This window comes from Acomys russatus, chromosome 16 (assembly GCF_903995435.1).
Source record: "Acomys russatus chromosome 16, mAcoRus1.1, whole genome shotgun sequence".
Classification (NCBI taxonomy): Eukaryota; Metazoa; Chordata; class Mammalia; order Rodentia; family Muridae; genus Acomys; species Acomys russatus.
Genome location: NC_067152.1, coordinates 32,813,894 through 32,828,660, shown reverse-complemented (window position 1 = coordinate 32,828,660; position 14,767 = coordinate 32,813,894). Strand labels below are relative to the sequence as shown.

The 14,767-nt window shown below is 46.8% G+C and overlaps 1 protein-coding gene across 5 annotated transcripts; it reads right to left on the bottom strand.

Moving 5' to 3' along the window:
- Positions 1–843: 843 nt before the first annotated feature.
- Positions 844–14,550, bottom strand: Milr1 (mast cell immunoglobulin like receptor 1). 5 transcript variants are annotated; one of them, XM_051158908.1, is made up of 6 exons: positions 14,344–14,550; positions 13,886–13,927; positions 11,050–11,316; positions 7,590–7,703; positions 3,807–3,899; positions 2,267–2,723 (listed from the first exon to the last, which is right to left on the bottom strand). In XM_051158908.1, the coding sequence occupies exons 1-6, from the start codon at positions 14,447–14,449 to the stop codon at positions 2,608–2,610; spliced, it is 738 nt and encodes a 245-aa protein (XP_051014865.1). In that variant the 5' UTR covers positions 14,450–14,550; the 3' UTR covers positions 2,267–2,607. The 5 variants fall into 5 exon arrangements, with proteins under 5 accessions (XP_051014870.1, XP_051014865.1, XP_051014867.1 ...); XM_051158910.1 differs by having other exon boundaries at positions 2,267–2,711; XM_051158909.1 differs by having other exon boundaries at positions 3,807–3,896; positions 14,344–14,548.
- Positions 14,551–14,767: the final 217 nt, after the last annotated feature.

Below are 14,767 nucleotides of genomic sequence, written 5' to 3'. Positions count from 1 at the left end.
CAGGCTGGCTTTGAACTTACAGCAATCCGCCTGCCTCTGCCTCCCGAGTGCTGGGATTAAAGGCGTGCGCCACCACGCCTGGCTAGGTTTAGGCCTTTTAATCAGCCAACCAAGAATAGTTTCTTAGGCAAGGTTAAACAGCAATACTTGGGGTATGTAAACAGTAAGAATCTGGGGGTGGGGAGGGGGCAAGGAATTAGCAAATACAACGCACCCACTAATACTCCAACGGAGGGCAATGGGTCCTTTGGAAACAGACTTATTTGTATCTGTGAGTTGTGGGAAATGGACACTGGGACTCAAGTTCCCCTTCATCCTTCAGAAGATCAGCGTGTGCTCTTAAAAGCTGAGCCGCCTCCTCAGCCCAAGGTAATTCCTTTTAAAATTGTGTTAGAAAGGAAGAATGGTGGAACCCATAAAAAACAAAGAATTTGGGCTGGAGCGATAGCTCAGTGGTTAAGAGCACTGCCTGGTCTTCCAAAGGACCTGGGTTCAATTCCCAGCACCCACATGGCAGCTCACAACTGTCTGTAACACTAAGATCTGACACCCTCACACCAATGCACATACATTTAAAAAATTAAATAAAATATTTAAAAAAAAAAAAAAAACAAAACAAAAAACAAAACAAAGAATTTTATATCTATTATCAAGCCTGGCTACTTTGACGGCAAGATTAGATGCCTAAATTAGCCAAAGGAGGGCTGGAGAGATGGCTCAGAGGTAAAGAGCACTGACTGCTCTTCCAGAGGTCCTGAGTTCAATCCCCAGTAACCACATGATGGCTCACAACCATCGACAATCCAATCTAATGCCCTCTTCTGGCCTGCAAGTGTACAGGCAGAGCACTGTATACATAATAAATAAATACATCTTTTTAAAAAAAAATTAGCCAAAGGAGTGTGTTCAGCAGATGTGAAAAATACAAATTCACTTTAGGCGTCCAGGTTAACTATTTTTGGTTAGGGATTTGCTGAGTAGTCACAGATGGCCTCAAACTCAGGATTCTCCTGCCTTGGCCTAAGGTGAAACTTTGAAGTGCCAGGTCACCTTGTGTTTCTCCACACACATCAGCTTACTGGGATGCAGTCGGTTTCTTCAGTAGGTGAGTTCAGAGTAGATGTAATCCACTTTTCTATCCACACAGGCTTCTGGAACTGCAAGAGAAAACTCAGCTGTGAGTTCAGACCCTCCTCAGGTGCGCTGGCTCAGCTGTCAGCGCTTGGCACCAAGCTTGACAACCTCAGTTCCATTCCAGGGTCCCACATGGAGAAAGGAGAAAGCTGATTCCCCCAAGTTGTCCTCTGACTTCCGTGCACATGCCAGGGCAAATGTTAGTCCATGCACATACACAATAAATAAAGATAATAGATATTTTAAAAATTAAAAGCCCCATTCGTAGGAGGGCAACCTGAAAGAAGCAAGTATTAACTGCTCTTTTCCTGGCCTGGGTTAAGCAATTATTCTCGCTGTCTCTGTCTCTCTGTGTATATAGTATATGTGTGTGTGTAGTATGTGTGTGTGTGGTGTGTGTGTATAGTATGTATGTGTGTGTGTGTGTGTGTGTATAGTATATATGTGGGAGGTCATGAAGGCCATAGGAGGCCTTCACATGCCCTGCCCTAGCTCTTCCTGCCTTATTCTCTTGAGATGAGCACTTCACTAAACCTGAAGCTAGGTGGGATACCAGTAAGCTGCAGAAATCTCATCTCACCATTGGAGTGATGGGCCCAAGCACAGCCTTGCCCAGCTTTTTGCACAAGGGCCAATGATCCAAACTCAGGTCCTCATGAAAGTGAGACAGGCGAGCGCTCTTAGCCCAGAACCAACTCCCCAGCGCTGATTCTTCTCGAAACTGTTTTAGTAGTGACCCTGCATCCTGGTTTGGGGAGGGTTTTTTAAATTTTGGTTTTGGTTTTTGGTTTCTGCAAGACAGGGTTTCTCTGTGTAGTCGTGACTGTCCTAGACTCACTCTGTAGACTAAGCTGGCCTCCAACTCACAGAGATCCGCCTGCCTCTGCCTTCCAGAGTGCTGGGATTAAAGGTGTGTGATTAAAGGTGCCCATGGAGGCCAGATGCACTGGATGCCCCTGGTCCTGAAGTTACAGGTGGTTGTGAGCCACCTGACGTGAGCACTGGGAAGTGAGCTAAGAGTCCTCTGGAAGCACGGTACACACTCGTAAATGCCAAGCCACTTCTCCAGGCTGTCTTGGAAGTATTTAGAGGACGGTCCCTACCCTGTCTTCCCCTCCTTCCGCCTCTCCAGCTGTCAGATTTGCAGGAGCTATGATTGGTTACTATTGACTTACTGGGGACCCGGATCCCCACACCCCATCCTTAGCTACGAAGCCCCTGCCCAAAGTGATGCAGCAGGGACTCTTCTCGAATTCCAACAGCATCTCTTGTGCCCAGCATGACTCACCTTGTTCCCTGGGTGCCAGCTCCTTGAAGACTGGAGTGATATAGTGCAGCTCCTGAGCTTGCTCTGCCCCTGGGCAATGCATAAGTGTTACTGGGCCAGTTCTTGGATCCTCTGACCATGTGAGGATGGTGGCCTGGGGCTTGGAGTGAGCACTTTCCCTTTGGGGTTGTGGAAACGTGTTGCTGTCACTCCAAGTCTGACCCAGGCTCCTTCTTGGCAAGATGGGAGTGGCAGAAACTGGGAGCTGGTACATCCGGGCTTGCACAGTGCTCAGAATGTGGCTGGGGCTCTGATGAACAGACTAGATTGAATCCCTTCGTTAGCTAGGCCCTTGCCCCATGAAGTATCCGACATGCAGCATCTGCTTGGATAAAGTGACTAGATGTTGTAGAGCTTGACTCTAGCTAATCATTAAAGACCTACATCTTGAAAAGTGCCAGCTGGGCACGGTGGCGCACACCTTTAATCCCAGCACTCAGGAGGCAGAGGCAGACAGATCTCTATGAGTTCGAGGCCAGCCTGGTCTACAAAGTGAGTCCAGGACAGCTAAGGCTACACAGAAAAACCCTGTCTCAAAAAACAAACAAGCAAAAAGAGAAAAGGAAAAAAAAGAAAAGCACACCAAGGAGCAGTTTTGTGTGCTCTCATGTACCCTAGCACACATACTTGGCTGGCATGTGTGGAGCCCTGGGTTTGATCTCAAGCTTTGCAGAAAATAAATAAGCAAGCAGTGAGCTGTGCTTGCTTCTGCATGCAGACTAAAGTAGAAAGATACAGAGGGGATCGCCATGGCCTCTATGCAGGATGACACACAAATTAAGTCACCATCGTAATCCTAGGCCGTGGGAGGATAAAGCAGGAGGCTTGTGATCAGTTTGAGGTCATCCTGGGCTACACAGTGAGTTCAAAGCCAGCCTAGGATAGATGCTTATAGATTCTCTATTACTTTGCTTCCTTTAAAAAAAAAAGGGGGGGGGGGTGCTGGAGAGATGCCTCAGAGTTAAGCGCACCAGCTGCTCTTCCAAGAGGTCCTGAGTTCAAGTCCTAGCACCTACATGGTGGCTCATAACCATCTAGAATGTGATCTGATGCCCTCTTCTGGCCTGCAGGTGTGCATGCAGGCAGAGCACTATATGCATAATAATAAATAAGTAAATCTTTAAACAATTTTTAAAAATAGAAAAAAAAAACATGTTTCTGGAGAATACTATTATTATTATTTAAATAACCAGAGCCATATAAAGTACTTGTTTAGCATGTGTGATACCTTGGGTTCAAGTCCCAGCAGCACACCATATACACACATGTATACATGCATACATGTATACAGTGAGCCCCAAACCAACCAACCAAACTAGTCAAACCAGCCAGCAAAGCCCTTTACCTGTTTGAGTTTCACAGATGTTTGCATACAGCTCACCTCGAGCTGACACTTCTCCAGCAGTCTTGGATTCATTCTCTTTCAGAGCTTTTCCTGCTCCACCCCACCAAAAAAGTCACAGAATCATCACGTTGAACCAACTTAGACGTGTTTTATCTATATTCTCTGCCAAGAGGCAGAGTCTCCCATGATTCTAAGCAACATACCCCAATGGCCTCAACTAATGAAGGGGTGAATATCACAGATTTGTATACAACCCCCGCCCTTCTGATCCACAGGCCTCCTGATCGGGTGCTGTGAGGTCTTAGCCTAAATGTTGTATTGGGAATTGACATGTTTTCTTTCCTTTCTGGAAGGAACAGTTCATAGGAAGGCTTGAGCTATCTCCAAGAGATGTGTGACTTGACTAAGTTCCATGTCAGCAGAAATCAAAACTCTTTGTTTTTTCAAGGCAGGCTTTCACTACTTAGCTCTGTAGACCAGGCTGGTCTCGAACTCAGAGATCTGCCTGCCTCTGCCTCTTGAGTGCTGGGATTAAAGACATGCGCCACTACTGCCCAGCTGAAATAAAAAATCTAAATGCCACTTTGAGAAAAACTCAGCATGGTTTGGTTGTTTGTAGGAAAAGGAGATCTGTTTTTGAGATGTTTGAGAAGCTGGGTCACGTAGGGCATCTGTTTTCAAGGGGTGTCAGAGCGCGGGATTGTTCTAGAATCTATCCTGGTCCTTGTGTGAGCTAAGAAGGACTGTCCCACAGCACTGCGTCCCCCTGCTGCTTTTCAACAGTTTTATCAGCTAATGCCTGCCCTCTGTGACCTCTGTCCATGTAGAGATGAAGGCAGCACAGAGGTCTGACATCTGTGAGTGAGTCTCACTGATTCAGCCAGTATCTATGACACAGCCCCGGGGTTGAGGCCCAGAGAAGCGAGGCACCAGGTACCCAACAGCCTTCATCTTTGGCACCTTGTGTGCTGAGATACAAGTGCTACTTTGTGCAGACCTAGATATTTCTCCACACACATGTGCCCGATGAAAGGGCCACTTTGGAATCTTTACCAGGGGAGTTAGAGGTGAATAGGCAAAGCCTTCTGCCTGGACCCTGAAGGGCTTGATGTCACTATAGCAGTCAAGTGGGAAGGCAGGACCATGTCCCCATGCGACTTCACACATCCAGCTTCCTGAAGGCGGCTGAGAAACAGAAGGCTCCACCCTTTAAGGGACTTCTGATTTGGACCAACTATATTGTTGCAGGATATTTGATCCCATTGTAAACACCCCCCATCCCCCACTCCTACCCCCAAGACTATGAACTGTAAAAACCTATTTCTAGTTGTGGAGTGGCTCAGCCCTAGCACACACCTTTAATCCAAGAGCTTTCTATAAACAAGAGCTAAATAAAATTAGCCCTAGGTCTAGCTAGGCTGTCTAGCTCCCAGCACTCTTGGGAGGCAGAGGCAGGCAGATAGATGTCTGTGAGTTCTGAGGCCAGCCTGGTGTACAAAATGAGTCCAGGACAGCCAGGGCTACACAGAGAAACCCTGTCTTGAAAAAAAAGAAGAAGAACAACAACAAAAAAAAGTTAACCCTAGGTCAAGAGGCAGAGCAAGTAGCCAGATAACAGAGATTAAACAGAAAGGAGGGACTTTAAGAGAACTTTTTGGCTTTTTTTTTTTTTTTTTTCCTGGGCTTTCGGCTTTTTTCCTCTGGGATGTGGCTGAGTAGGAAGGTCAGCTGGGTGCTTTCTCTGCCCCTCTGAGCTGGCAGGTTTTCACCCTGGCATCTGGCTCCTGAATCTTTATTAGTAAAATCAAAAGACTGGGATTTTCTTTCTTTCTTCTTCTTATTTTTCTGAGACAGGGGTTCTCTTGTAGTCCTGGCCTGTCTTGGCTCCTCTCTCTCTCTCTCTCTCTCTCTCTCTCTCTCTCTCTCTTTCCTCAAGACAGGGTTTCTCCATGGAGCCCTGGCTGTCTTGGACTCATTCTGTAGACCAGGCTGGCCTCGAACTCACAGAGATCCGCCTGCCTCTGCCTCTGCCTCCCAAATGCTGGGATTAAAGCCATCTGCCACTACCCCGGTTTGGGATTTTCTTTCTTTATAACAGCACTATATGACATACAGTAATCCCTAGACCCACACCCACGTGTACAGCAGCACTGTTTACACTAGCCAGAAGATGTAACCAACCCAAGCATGGGGACCAGGGGTGGGGAAATGACATGAAGTGTGCACACAGATCAGAGGGCTCTCAGCCTAAAAAGGAAAAACATCTTCACATGCAAAAGAAATCACGTCCCAAAGGACAGTCCCTGGAGGTGTGGCCCTGTTGGTTGAGTTCTTGCCTAGCAAGCAGGGAGCCCTGAGTTCATCCTGCACTCCTGTAATCCGACTGAGGAGGACCTGAAGTTCAAGATTATATCAAAGGTTATCTCCTCCACTGCCTGGTGAGTCGGAGGTTGGCCTGGGATATGGGGGAGCCTGTCACAAAACAAGGCAAGACCGACAACCGCTGCGCCATTGCACTCAAACAAGATCCCTGGAATAGTTACAGCAGTAGAGACAGAGATCAGAAGGGTAATCACTGAGTAGGGGCAGGTGGGCGGGGGCTAGGGGTGGGGGGGGGGACAGGAGTAGAGACAGAGATCAAAAGGGTGATCACTGAACGGGAGTGGGGGGCTGGAGGCTGGTGGGCAGGAGACAAGATGAGGGGTTGTCTCTCAAGTCTCATGGACACTGGGTGTCAGCTTGGCCTGGGAAGCTGACAAAGGTGTGGGTGTGTGGCTACTGCTGGTGTCTCAACAGAGATAAGGACTGAACGTCACTGACCCACACATATGGGCTAGCTGGACTGGGAGCTGAGGGTGTGGCTCTGTGTAAAGCTCTCATTGAGCACATGACAGTGCCTCATGCAGAAAAAGAAGGGGGCAAAAGATGGCGGAGTGAGATAGCAAATTTCACTCTGTGTATATTTTAGCATAATTTTATGAAGACAGTGTGGGGATGCAATTTGGTGGGTAGTCTTGCCTAGCACTCAGGAAGCCCTAGGTTTCATCTGTAGGGCCACATAAGTTGGATGTAGGAACAGGTGCTTACAATCCCAGCACTGGGGATGTGATGGCAAGAGGATCAGAAGGCAAGGTCATTCTCAACTGGAGGGTGATTTTGAGGCCATCTTGGGCTACAAGAGACCCAGTCTCAAAAAATAAAATAAAGCTTGGAGTGGTGGTGCATAGTTATAAGCTTAGCATCCTCAAGCTGAGGCAGGAGCATCACTGTGAGTTCAAAGCCAGCCAGGCATACATAGCAAAATCCGATCTCAAAAAAAAAAAAAAAAAAAAAGAGTCCAGAGATTATTAAAGTTTGCAGATGGTATCTGCAGAATTCTAATCCAGTCATGGGGATCCAGGGCATTGGGCTGTATGGATATGTCCAATCTGTGTGAGGCCGGCTCTCCAGGCAGCCTACACCAGAAGGCCTTCACTGAGGACCTCAAGACAGTGCACTGGGCCTCATGAACTCTGTCTGATCACCTCTTAATCTCTCTCTCTCTCTCTCTCTCTCTCTCTCTCTCTCTCTCTCTCTCTCTCTCTCTCTCTCTCTCTCTCTCTCTCTCTCTTTCTGAGAAGCCTTGGGTGTCTGGAGTCAGGCTGGCCTCCAACTCAGAGATCCACCTGCCTCTGAGTGCTGGGATCAAAGGCATGTGCCACATGTGCCACCGCTACCAAGCATCCTGCCGCCCTCTGCCCTGCTGAGTCCGAACATTACAGGAACATACCAGGGAGAACTTACTTTTTTTGTATTTTGTTTGAATCACAAAAACCAGAACTAGGATTATTACCAGGAGCCCCAGTAACATCATCGGGAGCAGCAGTGGCAACAGGCTTGAAGGACTGCTCTCTTTTTCTGTAAGAAAACAGTGTTAATCGGTCACCACTGGCTTCCTGTTTCTATGACGCTGACATGGTAAGAGCTCTAGGAAGGGCCGTTGTGCCTGTCTCCTGAGTTCACCAACACACTGTGTGATCTGAGCAACTAATGAGAGTTCCCTTGCCGGGTGGTGGTGGCATATACCTTTAATCCCAGCACTTGGGAGGCAGAGCAGGTGGATCACTGTGAGTTCGAGGCCAGCCTGGTCTACAGAGTGAGTCCAGGTCTGCCAAGGCTACATAGAGAGACCCAACCCCAGCAGGGGGGAGGGGGGAGAGAGAGTTCCTTGTTCCAGCACTCCCTGGTTGGATCCCTTACAGCATTGCTAGGACCCTATAAGACAGGCACTGGTGTTAACAGGAAGTTCTTAGTCACCACCTCTCTATACCATCCCAGAGGGTACCAATATCCAGCCATACCAAGCACAGTCCAAACCCTTACTCCAGCTCACTGGCCTCAAGGAGAGTGACCTCCTGAGGAGCCACACCCACATCTTGGAGCCAGGCAAACAGCTAATCTGTCTAGCCCAGTGCTGTGTGGCACAAGCCAAGTGCTGTGAAATCAGGGCAGGGTGGGGGAGGGCAGCTGGGAGGGGCAGAGGAGGCTGTCTCTGCGACTTACAGACTTCACGGTCTATTATTTCTTTCCTTGAGCTTTCTATGTAGCCGAGGCTAGCCTTAAACCCCTGATCCTCCTGCTTCCAATTTCCAAATGCTGGGGTTACAGGTGTGTGTAGCATGCCTAGCAGTGGTTTGTTTGTTTGTTTGTTTTGGCTTTTTGTTTGTTTGTTTTTTTTGTTTTGTTTCAAGACAGGATTTCTCTGTGTAGCTTTGGCTATCCTAGACTTGCTTTGTAGACCAGGCTAGCCTGGGACTCACAGCGATCTGCCTGCCTCTGCCTCTGCCTCCAGAGTGCTGGGATTAAAGGCGTGTGCCACCATGTCCAGCTTGGGGTTGTTTGTTTGTTTGTTTTTTAAAATTTATTTAATGTATACAGTGCTCTATCTGCATGGACACCTGCATGTCTGAAGAGGGCATCAGATCACATCATGTGGTTGCCAGGAATTGAACTCAGGACCTCTGGAAGAGCAGACGGTTTTCTCAACAGCTGAGCCATTTCTTCAGCCCATTGTTTTGTTTTGTTTTTTTAAGACAGAGTCTCTTTTTATTTTTTAAGATTTATTTCCTTATTATGTATATAGTGTTCTGCTTGTATGTGTGCCTACACACCAGAAGAGGCCACCAGATCACATTATAGATGGTTGTGAGCCACTAGGTGGTTGCTGAGAATTGAACTCAGGACCTCTGGAAGAGCAGCCAGTGCTCTTAACCTCTGAGCCATCTCTCCAGCCCCAGGGTCTCTTTCTGCATATAGCCCTGGCTATTCTGGAACTCACTCTACCAGGTTGGCCTCAAAATCACAGATCTGCCTGCCCCTACCTCCAATGTGTTGGGGTTAAAGGTATTTGCCACATCACTCAAGGCCAGTTTGTTTATTCCTAAGAATGACCACAACTGGCCGGGCTTGGTGGTGCACACCTTTAATCCCAGCATTCATGAGGCAGAGGCAGGCAGATTGCTGTGAATTCAAGGCCAGCCTGGTCTACAAAGTTAGTCCAAGACAGCCAAGGCTACACAGAGAAACCCTGTCTCAAAAACAAAAACACCTGTATTTAATATGTATACATGTACCCACTCACATGCATGTAGAAGCCAGAAGATACTTATAGGAGTTGATTCTCCCATGTGGGTCCCAGGGATCTAATTCAAATCGTCAGACTTGGTGGCAAGTGCTTCCCCTTACTGAGCCGTGATTTTGTTGCTGATCCTGATCCAAGTATGCAGTGGAGAGTTGGCTTATTCTCAGCCCCAAAGCATTGTATTTCTCTCACCGGGTTTTCACTTATAGAATTCAGTTGCACAAGTGCTTTTACTTCCTCTGAGAAGCAGAAGTGGCCCCTGCTAAATTGATTTGAGGGAAACTCAAAACAGGAAATACAGGACGCCGGTCTACTGTGTAACACTACTCTCTTGTTTTGTTTTTATAGATTTATTAGATTATTTATTTATTTATTGAGACAGGGTTTCTCTGTGTAGCCTTGACTGTCCTGGACTCACTTTGTAGACCAGGCTGGCCTCGAACTCACAATGGTCTGCCTGCTTCTGCCTCCCAAGTACTGGGATTAAAGGCATGCACCACCACTGGCTGGCCCATTTTGTTTTTGTTTTTGTTTTTGTTTTTGTTTTTGTTTTTGTTTTTTGAGACAGGGTCTCTCTATGTATTCCTAGCTCTCCTGGCACTCCATATGCGGACCAGGCTTGCCTTGAACTCACAGAGGTCCACCTACCTCTGCCTCCCAAGTGCTGGCTAGATTTATTTTATGTGTTTGACATTTTGCCTGCATGTATGTGTGCATACCACATATGTGCACTGCCCATGGAGACCAGAAGAAGGCTTTGGATTCCCTGGAACTGGGTCAAGAATGCCTGTGATCCACTATGTGGGTGCTGGGAATTGGACCTGGATCCTCTAAAAGATCAGTAAGTGTTCTTTTTTTTTAATATGTAACTTTATTTTGTGTGCATTGATGTGAGGATTGTCAGACCCCTTGTAACTGGAATTACAGACAGTTGTGAGCTGCCATGTGGGTACTGGGAATTGAACCTAGGTCCTTTGGAAGAATAGACAGTGCTCTTAACCACTAAGCCATCTCTCTAGCCCCTCAGTAAGTGTTCTTAACCCCCTGAGCCACATCTCCAGCTCCCCTACTCTATTTTTGGGGAAGAATCCAGCAATATGATGTGTTACATGGTTCATTAACAAAATTAATACAAAGAAAGAAGGATTGTCATCTATCCTGTCACTGGCATGCTTTTATATGACCCTCAGAACACGTCTCTAGGGTCTAAAGAGGAACCAACTGCACTTCAGGAATGTTATAAAATTGCCCCAAGGCTGGAAGGAGTGGCACACACCTGTAATCCCAGAATTTGGAAAACAGAGCTAGGTGGATCAGGAGTCGTGTCATCCTTGGCTACAAAAGTGAGCATAAGGCCAGCCAGGCCTTTTGAAAAGCTGCTTCCAAAAGAAGGAAGAAATGCTCAAGGTCACAGATCTGACAAATGGCAGAGTGACGACCCCTGCCCCACCCCCATTTTAAAAAAGATTTCTTTATTTATTATTACATATACAGTGCTCTAAACTGAGGAGCCATGTTCTTTCTGTGCTTTTGAGTGACTGTGTTCAACCACCAAGAGCCCTTCATACCACAGGAGAGAGTCCCGTCTGCCACCCGCCCTCCACTGTATAGCAATGCACTTACTGGCGATGGTGAAATTGAATTCCTGGCTGTATTTAGCCAAGTTGGAAACGTTGGCTTTGCATTTGTAGGGACCCGTTTCATTGGCACTGGAGATCTTCAGGTGAAACGTCGCAGCTCCCCTGCTTCTCCTGCTATCTAGGTATCTTGTACCCAAAAATAGCGAATATGTGACGTCCATTGATGTGTTCTTATAGGAACACATCATAGATACACTCTGGTCCATGCTGACCACAGTCATGCTTGCATTCAGACTTGGAGAAGGCAATTCTGGAAAAACAAAATGACATAGCAGTCTTCGTTAAAATCATTCGACCGGTCCTGGAGCTGCCGTTTGGGTGGCAGAGCGCTTGCCTGGCGTGCACAAAGTCCCGGGTTCCAACCTGAGGCATGATGCCTGTAATTTCAGCTCTAGAGAGATGAAGGCAGGAAGAACTGGGAGTTCAAGGCTAGCCTTAGCTGCACAGAGAGTTCAAAGCCGGATTAAACTAGATGAGACCCAGTGTGTTAGTTAATGTTGTCAAGGCAACAGGGCCTGGAATCTTCTAGGAGATTCCCTCTGGGCATGTTGGTGAAGAACTTTCTAGATTGGGTTAACTGGGGTGGAAAGACCCACCCATTAGAAGTTTGGGTTCCCAGGCTGAGTACAAAGAACCCAGGGAGACACTGAGCCAAGCATGAACCATCAGCTCTCCCTGCCTCCTGACTGTGGCTGCTCAGTGACCAGCTGCCTCAGGTCCTGGCCACCATGGGCCATATCTCCCCTCAAACTCTTAGCCAATGTTGACCTTTCTCCATTCTGTGGCTTCTTGTTGGGCATTAGGTCACAGCTGTGAGAAAAAGAAACAAATACACCTTTTTTCTCAAGACAGAAACAAACATCTTAGGAAAACTCTGTTACCCACAGCCTTTCCTTTGATCTTCAGGGGTGCCAGAGGCCACCTGTGAGCACACCCATGTTCCAGCCTTGTTTGCTTTTCCCCAGACACAGACTCCTTTAGCGAACATCTGCCTCTATGTGTCTGTTTGGCTTTGATGGGGGATTCAATTTGCCGTTTGTATTGCTCTTCAGGTAAAAACCGCCAAATTGTCTCACCGTGCATTTCACTTCCTATAAAGCAGGGGCAGACTCGCAGCTTTGAATCTTCCATTAAATCACCCTCCACAAATCCAGATCCCATGACAAGTCCTCTTCTGCTCTACTGCTGGGATGCCCCCAGAGTCTCCAGGGCAGCCTTTCTCCTGTTGTAGTCACAGCTGTAATTTCAGCACTTGGGAGACGGAGGCAGAAGGATTGAGGGTTCAAGGTCATTCTCTGCTACATAGTGAGTTCTAGGCCAGCCTGGGCTACACGAGACTCTGCCTTCAGTAAGACCTCTTAGAATTCCTTGAACTCTGTCTGCTGTAGCTTCGGAAGCCAGTCTGTAACCTGTATACACACATGCACATGTATGTATTTACTGTAAGATGTTTAATGTGTGTGATCTGAGAGTTAATACTAAATTTAAAATTGGAATAAAAGAACCCATGCTTGGGGGGTTGGAGAGATGGCTCAGCAGTTAAGAGCACTGTCTGCTCTTCCAGAGATCCTGAGTTCAATCCCCAGCAACTACATGGTGGCTCACAACCATCTATACTAGGATCTGACGCCCCCTTCTGTCATGCAGGTGTACATACAGATAGAGTACTCATATAAATAAAATAAATAAATATTAAAAAAAAAAAAAAAAAAAGAACCCATGTTTGCTAACTGGCAGCTATGGAGGGAAATCAGGGCTACTTGGAAAATTACAGCCAACAGGACTAATATAGCTTGTGAATTAATTGTTATTCTATAAATTCTGACATCATAGACAGATGCAAACAAGTCTATCCAGGCTTCCACAGTCAACACTTAAGAGACGGATGCAGGATTCCTATGAGTTCAACATCAGCCTAGGCTACATAGTGTGTGGCTATGGAGCAAGGTCTTATCACCAACAATCCATAAAAAGAAAAAAAAAAAAGGAAAAAACCCAACCAAACAACCCAGTTACTGATACTGGCTGCTTCTGGAAGTGGAGAGAAGACAGGCTGGGGTTGGGATGGGTACACAATAACACTTTTTTTTCTTTTTTTTTTTCTTTTTTTGTTTGTTTTTGTATTTGTTTTTCAAGACAGGGTTTCTTTGTGTAGCCTTCCTTGGCTGTCCTGGACTCATTTTGTAGACCAGGCTGGCCTCGAACTCATAGCAATCCGCCTGCCTCTGCCTCCTGAGTGCTGGGATTAAAGGCATGCACCACCACGCCCGCCACAAAGAGATTTACTTATTTATTACATATACAGTGTTCTGCCTGCATGTGTGCCTGCACACTAGAAGAGGGCACCAGATCTCATTATAGATGGCTGTGAGCCACCATGTGGTTACTGGGAATTGAGCTCAGGACTTTTGGAAGAACAGACAAGTGTTCTTAACTCTGAGCCATCTCTCCAGCCCTTTTGTTTTGTTTTGTTTTGTTTTTCAAGGCAGGGTTTCTCTGTGTAGCCTTGACTGTCCTGGATTCACTGTGTAGACCAGGCTGGCCCCTAACGATCCACCTGCCTCTGCCTCCCAAGTGCTGAGATTAAAGGCATGCACCACCACACCCAGCTGTCACACAGTCTTAAGACTTTGCTGAAAAGTTTCAGGTGGAAAAAGAAGCTACAGGTAACTGCCTCTCTAAACTCCTAGAAAATAACCAAAAGGCTTTGCTCTTGGCTGCTGATCTAGAAACACAGAAATCCCCATGAGTGAATGCCTGAGTTCAAAGCCAGTTCTCTGACCATTTTGAGGAGCATGCTTTTAGGAAGTGAAACTTACCGTTTATTTCCACCCTCTTACAATCCACTACAGCATTTTGAACTGAAAGAGAAAAGGGAAAATTAGAAAAAAGCTCATTTTCCATAGGATTCTTTGAGAGTCTTTTTTTTTTTTTTTAAGACAGGGTCTCACTATGTACCCCTAGATGCCCTGGAGCTCTCTATATACCTTTTTGTTGTTGTTGTTGTTGTTGTTTTGTTTTTTGAGACAGGGATGGCCTGGACTCCCTTTGTAAACCAGTAAACCAGGCTGGCCTCAAACTCACAGAGATCCACCTGCCTCTGTCTCCCAAGTGCTGGATTACAGGTGTGTGCTACCACGCCAAGCCAAACTCTTTCTATGTAGACTAGGCTGGCCTCACACTCCACCTGCCTTTGCCTCCCAAGTGCTGGGATTAAAGGCGTAAGCCACCTTGCCCAGCCTAACAGTCAGTTCCTAAAATACCGAAGCAGGCTTACTTGTGGTAGAAAGAAAAATAGCCCAGAGTAACAGTTTGGCCAGCCAGTTCCTGATTCGCTTGAATGAGATGAGAGAAGGTCCCATGGGAGAGCCACCATCACCCATCTTAGGGGTGCTACTCCAGAGTGAGGTGTGGCTTCTAAGAGTTCTCTTCCCAACCACACACAGGAAGTGAGAAGATTTAGACAAGTTTACATGACTCGTGACCAGTTGGTTTTAACAACCCTTCAAGTTCCCGGAACAGGCGCTGAGCAGCTACTCTGACCACAAGCTCTCCATCCTGCCCTCACTCCACCCCCCTTCTCTCTCTGTCTCTCTCTCTCCCTCATGCCTCTCACACTGTGATGGCTAGAGTGATGTTTTAACTTTAAATGATAGTGAATAGAGGTCTTTAAAACAAAAATTAAAAATGCCTCTAATGAG

Coding starts and splice junctions, on each gene's coding strand:
- Milr1 (XM_051158908.1), bottom strand. CDS start 14,449: ATGGGTGATGGTGGCTCTCCCATGGGACCTTCTCTCATCTCATTCAAG. Junction 13,928..14,343: donor TATTTTTCTTTCTACCACAA/GTAAGCCTGCTT, acceptor TTTCTCTTTCAG/TTCAAAATGCTGTAGTGGAT. Junction 7,704..11,049: donor ATTCAATTTCACCATCGCCA/GTAAGTGCATTG, acceptor GTTTTCTTACAG/AAAAAGAGAGCAGTCCTTCA.